The following is a 21,051-nucleotide window of genomic DNA, read 5'->3' as shown; positions in this document are numbered from 1 at the left end:
AAAGTTTATTATTTTTGGAAGATATTTGGCTCTTAGCTCTCATAGACATGCCAAATAAAACTGTGTCATACGATAATGGCACATGATTCTCTAGCAAGCAATTTATTTGGCCTCAAATCGATTTCCAAAAAGCCAAAATAAATGGACAATAGAACAATAGATGATCCAAAGTCCCCACTTCGAGATGACAATGCCAACATCTATTAGACTTAGAGCAATCTAATTTTTGTAAACGAACAGGGGTCCAGAATGCTCTATGCAACAGGAAGAACCACGTTTGTCTCATAGATGCCGACATTGTACATTTCATCCTCCAAGACCAAATTTGTGGCCATTGAGATGCAGTAATTTGATGCTTAATGTCAATGCTCCAAATGTCTCTAAGTCCAGTTTTTGGCTTTTTATTCATATATCCAGATATTAATTTGTACCACTGTGCAGCCTGTCAGACAGATGCTTTTTGAAAAAGACAGACTTGGGTAGGTGGAAGACTCGTGTGGTGCAACCCAAATATTTCTCCTGATTTGATTTAGAAGCACAAGAGTCGAACTATATATTTTATTTTTTTTATTATTGGCTGAGAAATTGCAATCTTCCCCATCTTCTGTTATCTAGAATTTAGGTTCTCTCCTAATCTTCATTGTTTTGCAGTCTAATAGCCCGTTACATTAACGGGTGCTAGAATATATGTGTGTATGTCTGTCTTTATTTCTTTCTCTCTCTCTCCTTAGCCGCTTTCTTTCTTTCTGTCTTTCTTTTTCCTTGGCTGTCCATCACCACCCCTTGCCTGCTCCCCCAGTCCATTGTTCCTTCCTTTTACTTCCACTGTGTCTACCACCACCCCTTCACTGCTCTCCTTATGCAGCAGCAGCCCTTCTCCCTTTGTTTTACCTACCCCCTGTCCAGCAGCACCTCTTTCCTTCTCCCCCTGTCCAACATTAGGCCTCTGTTACTTTTTCTTCACCCTGCCCCCCCCAGCCATCAGCACCTCTTTCCTTCTCCCCCCTGTCCAGTAATAGGCGTCCCTTCCTTCTTATCCCTATGATACACTTACCTTGCTCTGCCCCTGATCAGAGGTTCCCGATAGCCGCCCAGTTGCACCCATTGGAAAAGTTCCCTCTGCCGCATCCCGCACCCCTCCTGACGCAACTCCCGCTGTCTTTTTTTCTGTCTGTCTCTGTCCCTGGCCCCCTTTGTCTGTCTGTCTTTCTGTGTATCTCCCTGCCCCTGTGTCTGTCTTCTTTTCTTTCTGTCTCCCTTCCTCCCTCTGTCTGTCTGTCCAAAGCAGCATTCCCTCCCCCTCCATTTCCCTCCCCCCACACCAGTTCCCTGTTCAGCAGCATTAGCGTTTCCTCTACCCCCCTTTCCCTTCTTGTGGTCCGGACTACAAACGCGGTCCCGAGTCCTTTGCCGCCCCCCCCTTCCCTTCCGGGGGCCCGACTACACATGGCGATTCAAGCAGCATGTGCAGCAGTCTTCACACGCTGCTTCGGGTCCTTCTACTACCCTGATTTACTCTGGCACGTCCCTGATGACATCATCAGAGACACGGCAGGGCAGTAGAAGGGCCCGAAGCAGCGTGTGAAGACTGCTGCACATGCTGCTTAAATCGCCAGTCGGGCCCGTGGGAAGGGGGGGGGCGGCAAAGGACTCGGGTCCCAGGCAGCGGAAAGTTGATGGGCTCCTCGGTGGGGGCGCTGAGCGGCCGCGATCCCTCTCCTCCCAGACACCCCCCTCCCCGCTGAAGGAATGGAGATCGGCGGTTAGCTGCGGTTCCGGCTTGTGGAAGCGATCGGCGGCTAATGACATATAAACGCGCATGCGTACTCCTGCGACCACAGACCTACTGATCACGGAAGCACGCAAATAGGAGTCCGCATGCGCGGCTAGCCTTTTATTATATAGGATGCATGGCTATATCTCTGTTTTTGCATATTGTGTTCAGTTTTATAATCTGTCTGCTTATGAGACTAACTTTTACTTTTTTTTTTAGTCGTTCCCATTCTGTATTTTCTGTTACTATTCACATGAAAGAAACTACAGTTGATGGAGAGGAACTTGTTAAGATTGGAAAACTCAATCTGGTAAGCCTGTCATGTTGGGGTTTTTTTTTTGTTTTTGTTTTTTTACTGAATTGACATACTATGCCCCAGGTCTTATGATTGCAGCTTTTTGCACACTGACAAAACCAGAAAACAAAAATAGTCTTATAGAATAATTTGTATGTACTACACTAGTATAGAAATTACTGAGTATTATGATTGGTCTCCTATTTTATAGGAAGCAGTGCCTATGTTGGAATCTTTAACACTTTTTGTCAGTTAACATTCAATGATGACCTTTTTTTTTTTTTTTCAGGTTGATCTAGCAGGAAGTGAGAACATAGGTCGTTCTGGAGCTGTTGATAAAAGAGCTCGTGAAGCTGGAAATATAAACCAGTCTCTGTTGACTTTGGGAAGAGTCATCACATCACTTGTGGAAAGAGCCCCTCACATTCCATACAGAGAGTCCAAACTCACGCGGATCCTGCAGGACTCTCTGGGAGGTCGTACAAAGACCTCAATAATTGCCACAGTTTCCCCTGCCTCTATAAACATGGAGGTATAAGACGTGTTGTAATTCTGATCTGCTCTCTTAGCAAATAACTTATCTTGCTTGTACAAGTTATGTCTAGATGAATGCTTATGCTGATGGTGATTTAATGCAACTATCTGGGGGGGCGTTGTTTGTTTTTCTTCCTATTACTACAGGAAACTCTCAGTACTATGGAGTATGCTCATAGAGCAAAGAATATTATGAATAAACCTGAGGTTAACCAGAAACTTACCAAAAGGGCTCTTATCAAGGTACTTTTTTGTGTAATCTGTGTTGAAGAACTTTCAGTCGGGAGGGGGTGGTGGTAGGGTGAACAATGAGAGACTACCAATTCAAGAATATCCCCTGCCCCAAATCACTACTCCAATGCTGTCGTTGAAATTCTTAGTTAGTTAGTTATAGTAGTTGTAGAGATTCCTTTTGGATTTTGTTTACATCTCCACTTCTGAGATGGAGAGGCAAGCGCATTCTTTATCGCTCTCTAGACTGGTACAATTCTTTATTGATGGGTAACATCTCACTGTGACCAGCAGGTGAAGACTGAGAAAGACAGGGTGGGGAACCGTACCAGTCTAGAGAAGCTAAAAGAACAAAAATTAGCAGGTAAGAACCTAATTTATCCTTTTTCAGCTCTCCTACATGAGCCATCATTTTGCAACATCATGCGTTTTGTGACACTTTGTGTGTCATCAGAGCTACTAAGGGAGAGTGGGCAATACTTCCAGACTAAACCCCAAGTTTAAGCAGTGTCAGCTTAAAAGTAAGTAGCAGGTGCCCTTCTGATGGTGTCTCATATAGTGAACTACATGTCCCAAAATGCACTGGGCTCTTCAGCTCAGATCTGAAGCAATCCCAGGGAGGCACTGAGTGAACAATAGTTTTCTAAGCTGATGGTGATTAGCAGCAATGCAGAGTCGGAGGAAAGCTGTTTCTTTAGCACTCTCCAGACCAGTAGAGGTTAATCTTTACGAATGGGTTAATCTTTACAATTAGGACCAGCAGGTGGAGACTGAAAACAAAACTGTGGGACAGTATATAATATACTCCCTTCTCTATTTACATCAGTCTTCTTTCAGTCTCCAGCAGGTGTTGAGTGATCTGTACCCATCTCCCTTGGTAGGGCTGTTGGAATTTGTTTAGGGGGTTTCTAGTCCCTGTTTTTGGCCGGACAGAGCTTGGGCGGGCCCTGTTTGGGGGTCCGTCCGACCTCGGGGGTGTCAAACCCGGCGGGTCTTGAGCGGGGTCCCTCCCCCCACTTCCTCCACCTCCCCACATTTTTTTAGAGGAGCCTCAGCAGTAAGCCTTGCCCCCTAAATCAAGCAAGGCATATTGCTTCGAGAGCCTGTGGAGTCTGTTCTGTAAAAAAAAAAAAAATCCTGAGGTAGTGCTGGTCTGGAGGGTTGTTTCCCTTTAAGAAAACTGTATTTTACTGTATTTTTTCATCTAACCGGCACTTTTTTTCTAGCTAGGTCGCGTATGGAGCAATTGTGCCCTTCTCCGGGGGAGTGGGACACAATTAGGTCCAGCCGCGAGGCACTCGCGGCCGGCCTGAACTCGGCGGTTTGGGTCGGTGAGGTGGTGGAGCTCCGTCGGCAGCGGCTGCAGGCGCCCAGAGCTCCCCGCCGATGGTGCCTCGCGAGTCGGCTGGGAGCAGTGGGGAAGCCCGGTCTTCCCCAACCGCCCACGGAGGGATTCGCCGAAGGATTCCCTCTCAGCTGATTTTTTGACAGCTGATGCCGACTTGCCTGTTTTAGCGGCTGGGACTGTTCAGCCTTCTCAGCCGCTACAGGCCATGGAGGGAGCATTTTTGGCGGGAACTTCGCCATTTTCTCTGTCTGGCCCCTCCATTTTGTCTGCAACCTCAGGTGACCTTCCCCCTGTATTGCAAACACAGGGGCAGGTTTCAGCAGGGACCCCTGCTGGGGCAGGGAGTCCCTGGGGACCCCCAGGGTTTTTTTGTCCCCAATTTAATTTCTTTCTTTGTGCAGACAATTGGGGGTCCCACGTGCACCTGGGGGATTTCGGGGGTGGTTTTCCCTCCGCGCCCCCTATGGCTTGCCTCCCTCTTTTCGTTTGGTGTCCCCTCTTTCTCCTCCCTCATCCAAGCGTCCGCGGGGGGGCTTGGATTGCGAATTGGTGGTCGGAGGAGCGTGTTGGCATGGTTGAGGACCTGGCTGCTTTGGCGGGCTTCCAGGATCCTCTAGAGGGGACGCCCGCTGGCAGCGGGGCGGCGGTTTTCCCGTCTTCCAGAGCAGATGCGTCCGTGGTGCGCTTTTTATTCAGAGGGATGAGCTTTTAGACCTGATGTAGCAGGTCTCCTTGGTGCTGCATTTTCGAAGTTGCGCCACCGGAGACCCCGCGTATGGGGGCCCCTCTGCTTCAGGGAGTCTGTCCTGTTTCCCGCTCTTTTCCTGTGCTTCAGGATTTTCGGGATTTTGTGTTGGCGCAGTGGCCTACGGGCGCCGTTTCGTTTGGTGTGCGCCTTGGCTCATGGGTATCCCATCCCGGAGGGGGATAGGGCTACCTTAATTACGCCAATGGGGGACGCGGTGGTCTCGGCACTTCCTAAGCGGCATACCGTGCCTGTTATGGACGGATCTGCTCTTAGGGTCTCTGAGGAGCGTACGTTAGAGACACTTCTTAAGTATAATTTTGAGGTCTCTGCCTTGGGGGTCCCGGCAGCTATTTGTGTGGGGCTGGTGGCTCGCACCGTGTTTCGGTGGTCTGAGCATGTCCTGGATCGTGAGTCTGATGACTGGTCCTTAGTGGATCTGGAGGTGGTGAAGTTTGAGATGACTGCCTCGTTCCTCTCGGTTGTTCTTTGTGACTTGGTGCTGCTAAGTCTGGGTCTTTTGGTGGCCGCACGCTGTACCTTGTGGCTTCGCGCTTGGTCGGCGGTTGCTGTGTCCAAAACTGAACTTCCCAAAATTTCCCTTTCGGGGGTTGTTTTTTGTTTAGAGAGGACTTAGATCCGGTGGTTCAGACTCTGACGGACCCGGAGGTGCCCCATCTGCCTGAGGACCGTGCCCGCCCGGCTTCTCGGGTTGGCATTGCCCGGGGGCGTCTGCGGGAATTTCGCAAGTTTCACCTGGGGCATGGGACTGCTTCTTTCCAGGCTTCCGGTTTTTCCCCGGGGTCGGTTGGCTTAGCGCATGCAGTCTTTTTCAGGGGGCCCGTCGGGGGGCTGGGAGTTTCCCCCCCGGTTTCCCTGCTGCCCGTCCTGCGCGATGTCTCTTTGCCGGCGCCCCCTTTGGTTCCCGGGGGTGCCAGGCTTCGCAACTTGTTTCCAAAGTGGGCCAAGATCACGTCCGATCAGTGGGTCCTGGTGGTGGTGCGGGACGGTTATGTACTTGAATTTTATCTGCTCTCTGCCGGATCATATCTAGCCTTTCCATGTCAGGTGGCATGGGAGATGCTAGCCTTTCGCCAGACCCTTCAGCGCTTGCTAGATCTCTAAGCAGTTGTCCAGTGTCCCCTCAGGAGTGCGGTATCGGCTGGTACGCCATTTCCTTTATGGGGCCCTAAAGGGAGGGGACCTTTCGGCCCATCCTTGGTTTAAACTGAGGTCAACAGGACTCTCAGAATTCCCTTTTATTCGCATGGACACACTGCAGTCTGTCCTTCTGGCGGTTCAGCCGGGGGAGTTCCTGACTTCTCTCGCTCTGGCGGAGGCCTACTTGCCTGTTTCCATTCGGGCCGCTCCTCAGCTCTTTGCTTGGTGATATTGGGTCTGCACTATCAGTTCTGGGTGCTTCCCTTGGGCCTGGCCACGACTCCCCGGACGGTCGCCAAGTTGATGGTGGTCGTCACGGTGGCATTGCAGTCAGAGGGCATTCTGGTGCACCCCTTCTGGGATGACTGGTTGTTTCGGGTGAAGTCGTTGCAGGAGAGCGCCCGAGTTACGGCTCGGGTGGTTGAGTTTCTCCGGTCGCTGGGCTGGGTGGTCAACCTTTCCAAGAGTCGGTTGGTCCCTGCTCAGTATCTGGAGTACCTTGGAGTTCTGTTCGACACCTCCTTGGGGAAGGTCTTCCTTCCAGAGGCCCGGGTAAGCAAATTGCAATCTCAGATTCGCCTTCTTTTGGCGTCCCGGTGTCCTCGGGCGCAGGATTTCCTCCAAGTCTTGGGGTCGATGGCAGCGTTCCTGGATGTTGTGTGGTGGGCCCACATGTCTCTTCAGTATGCTCGGCTCCGTAGATGGTCACCCCAGTGGCTCAGTTTGGAGGTCCCTGTCCCTCTGTGAGGCTTGACGCGCTGCAGTCTTCTTTGGTGGCTCCAGACCTCTCATCTGGTCCAGAGGATGAGTCTGGACCTATCGCAGTGGACGGTGCTTCTCTCGGATGCCAATCTCCTCGGTTGGGGGGGCTCAGTGTCTAGGGGCACCTGGTCCATGGAGAAAGCATCCTGGTCAATCAACATGTTGGAGACCAGAGCCGTCCCTCTGACGCTATTAGCCTTCCGCTCCCGCTTGAGGGGCAAGTCGGTCAGAGTCCGGTCTGACAATGCCACAGCGGTGGCTTATGTCAATCGTTGAGGCACCAAGAGCGCTCAGGTGGCGGAGGAGGCGGCTCGGCTCATGCTTTGGGGCGGAGTCACGCCTTCTGGACCTCTCGGCCTCTCACATGGCCGGGGTAGAGGTTTTTCAGGCGAACTTCCTCAGTCACATCTTAGATCACAGAGAGTGGTGTCTCAGCCCTGTGGCTCTTCAGTTGATAATGCCGGCTTGGGGTCAGTCCCTGATGGACCTGTCGGCCACAAGTGGCAAGGCCAGGTGTTCCGCTTCTTCAGTCGTCGCAGGGATGGACTGGCCGAGGGTCTGGATGCTCTGGTTCAACCATGGCCAACAGAGGGGCTGTTGTGCAGGTTCCCTCCGTGGCCATTAGTGGGCAGAGTTCTTCTCCGCATTGTTCGCCTTCCGGGTCTGGGGGTTCTGGTGGCTCCAGATTGGCCTCGACATCCGTGATACGCAGATCTGGTGACACTCTGGTGGCGGATCCTCTTCCTCTGCCTCCCTTGGACGACCTTCTGACGCAGGGTCCCATTCCCATGTTCGACCTGTCTCCCTTCTGTCTTACGGCTTGGCTTTTGAAAGGGGTCGCCTTGGTAAGAAGGGGTATTCAGATAGGGTGATTTCTACACTCTTGGGGTCCTGGAGGCTTTCTACCTCTCAGGTTTCTGTTTGGATTTGGCACTTCTTTGAGGGGTGGTGCCAGGTGCGGGGAGTAGTCTCTCTTCGCGTTTCTGTGCCTAACTTCTTAGAGTTCTTGCAAGATGGCATGGATAGAGGCCTGGCTTCGGCTTCTCTCTGGGTTCAGCTTGTGGCCTTGTCAGCCTTTCAGGGGTTTGTGACGGGTCAGCGTTTGACAGCCATTCCTGATGTGATTCGCTTTTTGCGGGCGGCCAAGGTGCTCAGGCCTCCCGTGCGGTCCTCTATTCCCTCTTGGAATCTCAGTCTGGTTCTCTCTATTCTGATGCACCCGCCCTTCGAACCGTTGGGCGGCTGCTCTTTGAGGGACCTTCCTCTGAAGACGGTCTTTTTGGTGGACATTTCTTCCGCTAGGCGTGTTTCTGAGCTACAGGCTTTCTCTTGTAGGGCTCCCTTCTTGGAGTTTTCTAGGGAGCAGGTTGTCTTGAGGCCTGTTCCTTCCTTTTCTGCCAATAGTAGTTTTTCCTTTTCATGTCAATCAATCTGTGGTCCTCCCGGTCTTGGGTAGTTGGGAGGGCTCTTCTGAGCAAAGTCAGCTGAGCATGTTGGATGTTGGTCGGGTCCTTCGCTCTTATGTGCACCGGACCCAGGAGATCAGGAAATAAAATCATCTCTTTGTCCTTCTGACTGGTCCTCTTAGAGGGGCTGGCGCTTCTAGGGCTACTATTGCATGCTAGATCAAGGAGACTTTTGCTTCCGCTTCTCTTCTGGGGCAGCAGCCCGTTCTGGAGTTTCTCAAAGCTCATTCTACTCGGGGTCAGGCGGCTTCTTGGGCTGAGTCGTCGCTCGTGCCTCCAGTGGACATTTGTACGGCTGCGGTTTGGTCTTCCTTGTATTCCTTTGTCAGACTTTTTCGGGTAGATGTTCTGGCGCGTCAGGACGCGGTGTTCGGTGTGTGTGTTCTGGTGTCGGCCCTTCGGGGGTCCCGCCCGTGTGAGGGACTGCTTTGGTACGTCCCATTCGTAAAGATTAACCTCTACTGGTCTGGAGAGTGCTAAAGAAGGAGAAATTAGGTTCTTACCTGCTAATTTTACTTTCTTTTAGCTTCTCCAGACCAGTAGAGGTCCCCACCCTGTCTATTGTTGTTGTGCTTGGGGCTGTTTCGCGGGCAGTTTTTGTTTTTTGCTGCGGGTTCTAGTATTTTTCTAGGGCCGGGGAGAATTTAAGAACAGCGGCTGTGGCTCGGCTGGCTTAGCTGGCGAGCTGTGGGGACATTTTCCTTCTGGTATTTCTCCTCTGCATTTTCCAACAGCATTTGGGTATGTTATTTGTTACTCCTGTTCGGAGTATTGTTTTCTTTCTGTTTTCCAGTTCTTAGTTCTGCTTGGCTATTCGGCAGACTGATGTAAATAGAGAAGGGAGTATATTATATACTGTCCCACAGTTTTGTTTTCAGTCTCCACCTGCTGGTCATGATTGGATATATACCCATTCGTAAAGATTAACCTCTACTGGTCTGGAGAAGCTAACAGAAAGTAAATTAGCAGGTAAGAACCTAATTTCTCCTTTTAGATAATTTTTTGCCATGCTGACAAGGAAAGGAGGAGGAGAGAACCTTGCATCCCTTTTCTACTATAATTGCTGATATTACTGTTTGTACAGGCTGAAAAATACAAAGAAATCCCCAGTACTTACCTTATAAGAATAGACAGGGTAAACCTCAGCAGGGGGAGGGGGAATTCATTAGTGTTTCAGGCTCCTAATCAGGGAAGCCTGTGTGAACTGGGTTCTTCAGGAACCCCAGAGAAAGAGAGAGGGTGTCGTTAGAGCACACTGAAGTAACAAGAGAAAATAAAGAGGTCCACAGTATAGGAGGGTTGGTTTCCTCAGAGGCCAGAGAGAAGGAAGGAGCCTGTTGGAAGGCAGGCCAGTTCCCAGAGACAGAGGAAAGGAGGAGTTCTTTGGGGAGGAGGGAGTCCTAACTCACAATCTGCTCAAAGGAAAAGGGATTTTTCCCCAAGGAGCTGCAAGAGGCAGAGGTCTGTAGCAGGTGGGTCCCAAGGAAGGGGCAGAAGACTGGTATTCCTAGGGAATGGTAATTGTTGTCCTACAGTTTCCCCAGGAGTCTTATCAGTGGTAACCTTTCAATCGTAACATCTTGATCTGTGATTTTGTCTATATTTGATTTCTAGAGATATACTGACCATAGGAATGTATTTGTCAATGTGGCATTCTTTGGAAATACTGCGATACCTCAGTCAGCTGCTTCTTGAGTCACTGCCACAGATTTATTTTGAGATGCCAGAGCATTTTTCAGACTGAGCATAACTGTTTTGGGATGCACTTCTGTGCAAAGCAGAGCCGAGCTGTAGCTTTCCAGGATAGGGTTCATCACAAGCTGCTTTTATCACAAACCAATAATTCTGAGTTGTTGTTTTTTGGTTTTTTTTTTCTCCATTTTACAGGAATATACTGAAGAGATTGAACGTCTAAAGCGTGACCTTGCTGCTTCCAGAGAGAAAAACGGCGTGTTTATTTCTCCTGATAACTATGAGTGAGTTTCTACAGGATCTGAGTTTGTAAAAATTGCATAATAAACTATAAACTACTACTTGATGTGACATAAGGAACAGGGTTGTGAATGCTGCAGAGGGCTAGAAACCAAAGGTTGCTCTTTCTATTGGTGAGTTTTTAGGTTTTGTTAAATGTGAATTTGGAAGTGGCATGCAAGTTCTACTTTTATCATATTGTAGTTCAGTTTCTAGGACAGGTTCTCAACTCAGTCCTTGGGACACATCCAGCCAGTCAGGTTTTCAGGATAACTCATAATAAATATATCTGAGATTTTTTAGCATTTTCTCTTATTTGCAAAAATGAATGTCCACACTGCATATTTTGAGAGATTTGCAAATGGTAGAGGCAGATCATGATATCTTGTAAATCGGATTGGTATGAAAACACCTGCTCTAGGACCTAGAACTGGTTTAGTTTCTTTTTCTTCCTAGATGTGGTATGTTTGCTTTCCTACTGCCCCCACCCCGCTCTGCCCCCCCCCCTCTTGAAATAGGGCAATACTTCCAGAATTTGAGGTTTGGTTGGGATGTGTGTGTTGTTTTTTAAACATTCATTCTGTTACATCCACTCAGAAGTCCATATGTATGGTGCCCAATTTGTTCCCACAAACTGGACTTGCAGAAGTTTGAACACTTACAGCTTTGATCACCTCCTTCATGGAGTCAGAGCCCAGAATTCCCTTTCAGTTTTTCTTCAACTGTGCAGAGATGCAACTGTGCAGAGATGTTCTCCGTTGGTGGCTAAAATCTTCCAGTCTGGTGCAGGGAGTGAGTCTGGATCAGCCCCAGTGGACAGTTCTTCTCTCGTACACCAGTCTCCTCAGTTGGGGAGCTCAGTGTCTGTCGCTTGGCTCAGTGCAGCTGGTCTCCAAAAGGAGGTGTCTTGGTCGATCAATGTTCTGGAGACCAGAGTCATCCAACTGGCATTGCTAGCGCTCCAGACCTTGTTGACGGGCAAGTCTGTTCAGGTGCTCTCAGACAATGCCACAGCGATGACCTATGTCAATTGTCATGGCGGCTCTGCTCATGGCCTGGGCAGAGACTCATCTTCTGGACATCTCGGCTTCCCACATAGCAGAAGTGGAAAATGTCTAGACTTACTTCCTCAGTCGTTGTATGCTAGATCCCAGAGAGTGGTGTCTCGGTCCCACAGCCTTCGGATTGATTGTGCAGACTTGGGTCAGCTGGTCATGGACCTGATGGCCATGAGTGTCAACGCCAAAGCGCCACAGTTCTTCAGTCAGCGCAGGAAAGTTCAAGGCAAGGGGCTGGATGCTTTGATACAGCCATGGCCAATGGCGGGCCACCTGTAAGTGTCCCATCCTCGATCCCAATGGTGGGCAGAGTTCTTTGAATTACTCGGCACCCCAGCTGCATGATTCTGATTGGCCCTGGCACCCGTGGTATGCAGATCTGGTTCGTCATCTCGTGGCAGATTCTCTTCCACTGCCCCTCTCACCCGACCTTCTGACTCGGGGGTCCCATTTCAATGTTCGATCCGGGTCCCTTTTATCTTACATCTTGGCTCTTGAGTGGGAATGCCTAGGTAAGAAAGGTTATTCAGATAACTCTCTTGGGGTCCCAGAGACTTCCAGGGCTTATGTGCGTGTGTGGCGTATATTTGAGGGATGGTTCCCTTTTGCGCCTCTTTGCCTAACATCTTGGAGATCTTGCAGGATGGCCTGGACAGGGGCCTGGCCTGGTCTTCTCTCTGGATTTAGCTTGCTTGCTTTTCGCAGGCTGCTTCAGGGTCGATGCTTGACATCTCTGCCGGACATGGTTCGCTTTTTGAGGGCGGCCAAATTGCTTCGGCCTCCAGTGCCGCCTTTGGTTTCGGCTTGGGATCTCAATCTGGTCCTGTCCGTGCTTGTGTGCCCTCCTTTTGAGCCCTTGGGTTCCTGCTCGTTGAAGTACCTTACTCTCAAAGCGGTCTTTTTGGTGGCTATTACTACTTCAAGATGCGTTTCTGAGCTGCAGGCTTTCTCTTGTAGGCCTCCCTTCCTGGAGTTTTCTAGAGAGCGTGTTGTGTTGCAGTTTGTTCCTTCTTTTCTTCTGAAGGTGTTTCGCATTTTCATGTCAGTCAGTAGTCCTCCTGGTGTTGAAGTCGGAAGGGCTTTTCAGAGCAGAAGCAGTTGCGCAAGTTTGGATGTCTGCCGGGTCCTTCGCTCTTACGTTCAGCGGACCCAGGATTTCCAGAAATCGGATCATTTCTTTGTCCTCTTAGCAGGTTCTCGTAAAGGGGATGTCACTTCCAAGGCTACCATTGCGCGTTGGATTAAGGAGGTCCAATAGATGTTGGCATTGTGGTTTAGAAGCTGGGACATTATTAGATCATTTGATATTTTTCTGTCCCTATATAAATGCCTTTTGGAAGTTAATTTGGCCCCAAATTAATTCATTGTTAGAAAATCATGTTGGCCTTTCATATGATACTGTACTATTTTGTACATCAATGAGATTTAAAAGCCAAATTTCAGCGAATAATAATAAACTTCTATTAATATTAACAGGGGTTGCCATTCAGCAGATTACAGGAAATTGGAAAGATTATACTAAACTAAATTATACTTTCTGGTGGAATTCAGTATGCCATATTTATAAAATGGAAAGGGTGCTTGCTATGCAACAAGGTAATTATAATAAGTTTAAAAAGATTTGGGGGCCATTGATTATTTATTCTAATGATCAGACATCTTAAACACCTCAGTATTGGTTAAGATAAAGGGGGGGTGGGAATATGAATGACAATAATTGATAATTGTTAATTATTAATATATGGGTGGGAGGGATGGGATTCTTTTATATTTATATATCTGGAGGATTACAAATAAGATTGTCAAGTGATTAATTAATATATTTCTGAGCAATTATTGTACACTTGTTGTAATTTCTGAAAATGAATAAAGATTTAAAAAAAAAAAAAAGGAGACTATCGCTTCCACGTATTGCCTTCAGAAGAAGTCTGTTCCGGATTTTCTCAAGGTTCATTCCACTCAGGGTCAGGAAGCTTCTTGGGCTGAGCCTTCTCTTGTGCCTCTAGTGGATATCTGTAAGGCTGTGGTTTGATCTTCTCTGTATTCCTTTGTTCGCCGTTACCTTGTGGACGTTCAGGTGCGTCGGGACACAGTGTTCGGTGAGCGTGTTCTGGTGTCAGCCCTTCGGAGGTCCCACGTGTGATGGGTACTGCTTTGGTATGTCCCATCAGTGAAGGCTGTACCAGTCTGGAGAGGTTGACAAAGGAGGAGAAATTAGGTTCTTACTTGCTAATTTTCTTTCTTTTAAACTCTCCAGATGAGTACAGCACCCCAACTTGTCTGTTTGTTCTTGCAGGTTTTTTCACGTGAAGATTTTGCTTTTTCTACGGATTCTAGCATTTTTCTAGGGCCGGGGAAATCAAAGAACAGCGGCTGTGGCTCAGCTGGTGAGCTGTGGGGAAATTTTGCTGCAAGGGCCTGTCCTAATCATTTTCCAACAGCATTCCTATTTATTGGTTGATACTCGTGTTAGGAGTGTTACTGTTTTCTGGTTAGCTTTCTTAGTTCTGCTTGGCTATTTGCAGACTGTTAGATAGTGGGAGGGACAGCTATTAAGTACTATAACCAAATGTTTGGTATCTGTCTCCACCTGCTGGTCATGGTGAGCTATTACCCATCAGTGGAGAGTCTAAAAGAAAGAAAATTAACAGGTAAGAAACTAATTTCTCCTTTTTCTACCTTTTTTGTTTGGTCATTTTTATTTTTCAAGTCATGTTGGTTCCAAACTCTGGTTTGTTTTCCTCTGTCATCTCTTAACTCATTTTCCGGTGTGTCTTGCTCATTTTACATCTTCTTCTCTATGATTACCATCCATCTTTGTGTACTTATCTTTCCCTTTTCTGTGTTCCCTATACTTCCCCATCTAGCATCTCCATGTATTTATCATCACTACTCTGTCCTGCATTACTCATCTCCCTTTTTGTGTTCCTATTCTCTCCCACATCTAGCACTTTTCCTCTGTGTCCATATACTTCCTCCCATGTCTGGCATTGCCCCTCTCTATCCCTGTACCATTCCCATGCAGCATCTTCCTTTGTGACTTTGTTCCTATTCTCCTCTCAATGCCCATTATTTCCTCTCTGTTTCTGATACCTCTCTGTATCTCTCCTCTCTGTGTTCAGTATTTCATTTCCACTTCCATCTGCTTAGTATGGCATCTATTTTTCCCCCCTTATTCTCTTCCCTTCTGCCCCTCCCCTAACAGGTCCAGCACCTCTCCCCCTTCCCTCCAGCAGCTTAGGAGTCTGATAAGCGATCAAATCAAATTTTAATAAAACTTGAAACTTAACGACAACCTTTTGTAATGTAATTGTAATGTAATTTATTTCTTATATACCGCTACATCCGTTAGGTTCTAAGCGGTTACAGAAAATATACATTAAAATTATAAGTAAGGAAGGTACTTAGAAAATTCCCTCACTGTCCCGAAGGCTCACAATCTAACTAAAGTACCTAAAGAGTAATAGAGAAGTGAAAAGTACAGATAGAGGAAAGATTAAGAAAATAAACATTCTAACAAGATTGTATTGAATTAAGTACTTTGGGAGGGAGAAGAGAGGAGAGAAAGGTATAGATGCAGAAGGAGGAACTGTTGAACAAGGAATTCTGGGGAAATTTAAATAGTAGAAGTAGAACAAGACAAAAAACAAATGGCAAAACAATGAATAAGAAATAATTAGATAAACTGGAAAAAAATAAAAAATAAAAAACATTGACTTCAGTCTAAAGTTTCAGCTTCAATTTCAAATCTCCTTCTCTGTGATGGTCTTCTTCATATAATCCTTACGACTCACTGCCCGTGTTCCAGCTGCTATACTGAACGACTGCTTCAAGATGACTGCCATAGATGAGGCATGTGTTGGCTGCCAGTGTTCCACTCTGCACAAAAGCCACCTAGCACCAATCTTGGTGCAAGTAGGTGCCGCAAGATCTGGGGAAAACAGGGAACTCCTGCTCTGCTGCTGCCGCGATCTCCACAGCACTCAGACCGTGAGGCCTCGGTGTGAAACTCCGAAGAAAAAGCTGGGTTGATAGATGCCGTGATTCCAGTGCAGTAGCCCCCAGACTCAGGATGGCCAAGCACCGAACAGGTCACCGTTGCCGATGCCAGGAGCGCAGGAAATAGGCAGATGCAGCGAAGAGGACCACACTGACCACGGGGCGCCGAGGCCGGCGAGTCATCCGCTCCAGCATGAACCGTCAAGCATATCCGGAAAGAGAGCTCCGTGGGAAGGCTCCTCCCAGCTCCCCTCTCTGCAGGCCATCGACCACAGCACCACATCTGAACAACTTTCGCCTTAGGAGCTTGGTTCGATTGTTGCCTCCGGCTGCTTGCTTGATATCTGCCACCTCTCCCCCTGCTCCCAAACCGGGGCAAACTGCGGCACGCAGCCTCCGGCAAACTGGAGCAAAGGATCCAGGTCATGTCCATCCAAAAACAAGGCTTCAGATCGGTCCTTCCCAGCTGCCACCACAAAGTCTAGTGAACCACAAGCGAGGGGCCCCTCAACTGCCGAGATGGAACCAACGGTCAAATCACAAAAGACAGTAAGTATTTTGAAAAATAAATATATAATAAAGGAAAAGAAACTCAGAAAAAAGAAACTAAGATCAAAGATAAAAGCAAAAATTAGAGATCAGTAATAAAAATAAAAAAAAGACAAAAGAAAAGAAAGTATAAAAAGTAGTTGGATGGAGATGAAACAGTAGATGACTTAACTGTCCGCCATCTTGTTAGCTTCAAAAGACAAAAACACAATAGATAATATCCATCATTGACATGTGAACTTCCAGCAAGCATAGTAAACATAAAATCATACAAGGGTAAGCATAGCACCCAAAAACTACCACTAATCTAGGAGCCTTGGTTCTTATGGCCCCTTGAAATTGATTTACCGTATATCTCATTGTTTCTAGGCTGTTCACTATCCCATATCATTCTTTAATGTCTCTCTCAACCTCTTCTGCACCAGCATTCTTCAAGACATAGCTTGAGGTTCAGTGTTTGTGCCCATTCATGCTTTAATTCTTCCCTCAAAGAATGACATGGGGACGGTGACCTGAACTTATCTGCAAGGAAGGGAACAGTGACAAAGTCTGTATTCATGATGAACCTATCTTGCATAGTACGAGTTAAGATTTTCTACAGAAAAAATGTATAATTTACAACTTAATTGCATAAATATTTATTATTGCAGAAGCTAGTTAACATCTGTATCAGAAATCATTTGATCTTGGATAGCTGATGAATTCATATTGAACAAAATTCTGTAGCTTATGATTTGTCTGGGGTTTTGTTTAGAGCATTGCATGGACAACTGGCTACTCAGGAGGAACAAATTGCAGAGTATACAGAGAAAATTGCTGTCCTGGAGGAGGAGCTAAAAAGAGTAAGTTGGGATACAGAATAAAACTGCATACCCAGTGGTACACTGAATATCCTTATTTCAACATACTTGATGGCAGGAATTTTATTTTTTAACCATCATAGAATTTAACTACGAGTCTGTAATTAAGACTGGTATCTGCCATCCATCTTGCCCCTGAATTTAGTTCCTATATATGGTGCCATGGTCATCTAATCTGAAGCACTTTCAATATTGGAGTCATACCACTAGCTCAAGCACTAGCTTCACAGTAAAAAGCTTATGTTTTCATGAAGTCATCTGCCCAGTCAGTGAATTGGATCCAAGTATGTGCTTGGCAAAGTCTGTCTTCCCAGAAACAGTGGACATGAATCTGGTGGTGACCCAGCTTGGCTATTATGATATTTTATTAAAACATACTGTGTACTTTTTTTAATGTCTCAAGCATGTGAAAAATGCAGGCTGTGTTTATTATATTAAATGCGGTCAATAATACCACCTTTTTACAAACCAAGGGACCCGACACGGTCCGTGTTGCAGTAAACACGCCTTCCTCAGGGGGTCCATGGTTAATAAGGTTTTAAGACAAACCGCATTTAAAATTGATGAACAAAAGCCTATGCAATCAATGAACGCAAGCCAATGGTTCCAGCGCAAAATAGTTTTTGCTCCAGTATCCATTTTGCATTGGAACCGTCGGCTTGCGTTCATTGATTGCATAGGCTTTTGTTCATCAATTTTAATTGCAGTTTGTCTTAAAACCTTATTAACCATGGACCCCCGAGGAAGGCATGTTTACCGCAACACGGACCGTGTCGGATCCCTTGGTTTGTAAAAAGGTGGTATTATTGACCGCATTTAATATTTGATATAATAAACACAGCCTGCATTTTGTACATACTGTCTGCAGTTTTTTCTTGTTTCGTGTTTGCTGTTTTTGTACTGCAGTCTTTGTTGGACTTTTCTTCTGTTTGCTCAAACATGTGGAAAGCATGAGATGAGACTGCTGGCTTTACTACTTCCATTAAGTTTAAGTATGGAAGTGTTACAGGAAAGTCATTAACTTTCAATTTTATTAAAAAAATGTATATTCCATTCTGTCAACATTTCTAGGTGGATTCCAACAAATATACATAATTTTAAAAAGGACAAATACATTAAAACAGCAATTATTTAATAAAATTCAAAACACTTGATAGAAAAAAAAACTAGAAAATCAGCATTGCTATATCTCCCTAAACAAAAAGGTTTTCAACAAAATCTTGAGACGGTCAATATCACCAAGCTCTCGCAGTTGCTCAGCTAATTGGTTCCATAACTGTGGTCCATGCACATAGAATATAGATTTCCTATATTCTTTGCGGTGAATTTTACAAACAGATAGGACCACTGGGACATTACCATTCAAGGAACATAAGTTCGTGTTGGTCAATGAATACAAAGGAAGTCAGACTGGAGATTTCCTGCCAGCCAGTGTTTTAAAACCAAGTAGCAACAATTTATAATGACTATGATACTTAGTTGGCAACCAGTGCAATTGATGTGTTCAAATCTAGAAGTTCCAGTAATTAACCTTGCCACAGAGTTCTGAGTAGTCTGCAGAGATCTCGAGTAAGGATTAGGAACACCCAAGGAATTACAATAGTCAAAATGTGGAAAATATCAAACTATTTTTCGGAAGATTGATTCTAGCTAAGCTAGTCTTAAGAGAAGACTATACTTTTAGTAGGGAGCAAATGCTTTCTATCCTTGCAAGAGGTTTGTAGATCTTCAAGGAGGGTTTTGTTGTTGAGTTGTTTTTTGGTGGTGGTTTGTTTGTTGTTGTGTTTTGTTTTTTTTTTTGGGGGGGGTTTAAATCTCAGGCTGGCAGAAACCATAAATACAAAAGTATAAATTTTGTTGAAGTTGGGGGAAGGAGTCAAGATGGCAGCGTGAAGCCGGCGGTTTTACCAGCGGTCCAGGAGATATTTCCTCGGTTGCATATTCAGAATGCCTCATTCAAAACGGAAGGGCAGTGTCCGTTCTGAGCCCGTTGCAGTCCGGACCTCTACCCCTATCCAAAGATCTATCCTGGACTTTGCCGCAGCTTCTTTTGGCCCCGAAGTTCTGGGAGGTAGGCTCGGGCTTTCTTCAGCTGGAACAGTGACTGGAGACTTTGAGCAGGAGGTTTCTCTCTCCCCTCCAGCGCCTGTTCCGCCTCCGAACCCTGCTCAGGAACTTGCGGTCCTATCAGAAGCTCCCTTTGCGGAAGCTAGCGCTCGGGAGACCCCATATCAGGGGCTTGGATCCGCAAGGATTGCAAGGGAGCAGCGCGAGCCAGCACTGGAGCTGGCTCTGAATTAACTAAGTTGGAGACGGTCACCTTTGAAGATTTGGGACTCTCTCGAGCGGTTAAACACCTAGGTAGCCAAATCTTCACAAGAATTAACAACACTTGTAAGTACTATAGATGCTCTGGGTAAATCATTGGAGAAAGTTAAAGGAGACTTTTCAACAGAGATAAAAGAAGTTAAGGACAATGTGGTAAATATTCAAACTGTAACCAATAACTTCATAAAGGAGCGAACAGTTTTGAGCAAAAAAATTGAACAATTGGAAAATTATAATCGAAGATTAAATGTAGGTCTGAATTTTCCGAAGTTCTTGGGGGTTACACCTACTGAAATGTGGAAAAGGTATTTAACTGAAATAGTAAAGTTTTCCCCAGAGCATTTTCCTCCACTTAACAGAATTTACTATTTGCCGAAAAAGAAAATTGTAGGAACTGCACCAGGCATAGAGGAATTGTTGCTAATAGACTCTTTTAATGTTACTGAATTATTAGAATCTACTATCTCTGAAACCACAGAGAGAGCCACAATGTTCATTTCTTTTGTTTTTGAACAAGACATGAATGCAGTTATGCGATTGTATTTTCAAAATCCTCAACTGGTGTTTCTAGGAAAGAAAGTATGGATGTTTTCCGACGTCACGAGAACAACGCAGGAGCGAAGAAAATTATTCCTAACCATGAGAGTAGAGACTTTAACCCTTGGAACGACATTCTTATTAGCATATCCATGCAAATGTTTGATTAAGGAGTTAAATATGTCTACTATACACCAGACCAGCTACATGCTTTTCTAGATTTGAAAGGTTTGGCTACTGGAAATGTTTAAGAACAGTCAGAAAAGAGGGGGTTAATAGCTGTTAAGCCTTTCAGTTATTGATATATTCCTAAATATTGTATCTCTTTAATTTATTCAACTTTTCTCCCCCATTTGAGTTAGTGGTCTAAGGAAGATTGATTATGTTTCTAGTAGCAATAAATGCGAGTTTGTTTCCTTTTCTGTTTTACTTGTAGAAGAAGAATGTTCTTGTGGATTATGTAAAAATTTCAATAAATATAAAGAAAAAAAAATTTTTTTGTTGAAGTTCCCATACAAAATGCCTTCAGTATACTTCTTTCCTTCCTCAGCCCCTCCCTCTTCTGTATGACTAAATCTAGCTACCTGGTGAAAATCTGTGGCTAAATGTGCTCATTAAGAGGGCAGTCTTCAGCCTTGAGCTCTTAGCTAGGTAACGTTTAGTGCAATTTCTCAGAAGAAATGTATTTGTATATTTGGGATAGTATCCTCTCATGATAACCTTTTTTTTTTAATTTAAACTTTAAAGGTTACAGAGTTGTTTACAGAAAATAAAAAGGAACTTGATGACTGCTCTGTGATACTGCAGAGTACTGAGAGGGAGCTTGAGCAGACTCAAATAGATTTGGAGGACTCCAGGTTTCAGCTTGCACAGGAAGAATATGTGGTATCTGCCTTGGAAACAAATGAGAAGAAACTGCATACTACAGCCAACAAGGTAATCCCAAGTAAGACTAGAGAGGTTGCTGTGATTCTGCTGAAACATTGTCTTAATATTGACTAATTCTATAAATTCACATATCTTTCAGTATTGCATTGGTTACTGGACATTTTGCTTAGTTTTAACATGAAGCTTCAAAAATAAATTGTTCTAGCCATAAAACATTTGCAAAGTTAAGAAGCATTTTCTGTTCCCTTGTTCTCTTCTCTCCATATCCTCCCTGTCCAATTTAAGGACTTGCTTTACCTTTTTCTACTTGTACCACTTTGGAGAATAATCTACCAGAATGTTTGAAAGATATTAATAAACACAAATCTTTTCAATGTCTGTTTTATAACTAGTAAGGTTCAGATTTATATGCCTAGTACCCCCCTACTCCCCCTCCGTTAACCTTGAGCCCTTGAAATAGTCAGCTCTGGCTATGTTGCTGCTAATCTAATCTAATCCTTAGGTTTGTATACCGCATCATCTCCACGTTCGTAGAGCTCGACGCG

At 45.7% G+C, this 21,051-nt stretch overlaps 1 protein-coding gene across 4 annotated transcripts in view; it reads left to right on the top strand.

The window, feature by feature from the left end:
• The window catches only part of KIF11 (kinesin family member 11), a 160,656-nt gene that overhangs the window by 98,141 nt on the left and 41,464 nt on the right, over window positions 1–21,051 (top strand). For all 4 annotated transcript variants that reach the window (XM_033940197.1, XM_033940199.1, XM_033940195.1 and 1 more), the window contains exons 8-13: window positions 1,994–2,084; window positions 2,359–2,601; window positions 2,751–2,846; window positions 10,204–10,292; window positions 16,648–16,735; window positions 20,366–20,554. In XM_033940197.1, coding sequence (XP_033796088.1) covers window positions 1,994–2,084; window positions 2,359–2,601; window positions 2,751–2,846; window positions 10,204–10,292; window positions 16,648–16,735; window positions 20,366–20,554 — 796 coding nt within the window. The remainder of the gene's footprint in view (window positions 1–1,993; window positions 2,085–2,358; window positions 2,602–2,750; window positions 2,847–10,203; window positions 10,293–16,647; window positions 16,736–20,365; window positions 20,555–21,051) is intronic.

Source organism: Geotrypetes seraphini, chromosome 4 (assembly GCF_902459505.1).
Source record: "Geotrypetes seraphini chromosome 4, aGeoSer1.1, whole genome shotgun sequence".
Taxonomy (NCBI): Eukaryota; Metazoa; Chordata; class Amphibia; order Gymnophiona; family Dermophiidae; genus Geotrypetes; species Geotrypetes seraphini.
Note: the sequence above shows the minus strand (reverse complement) of the source record. Positions and strands in the feature narration are given on the sequence as shown.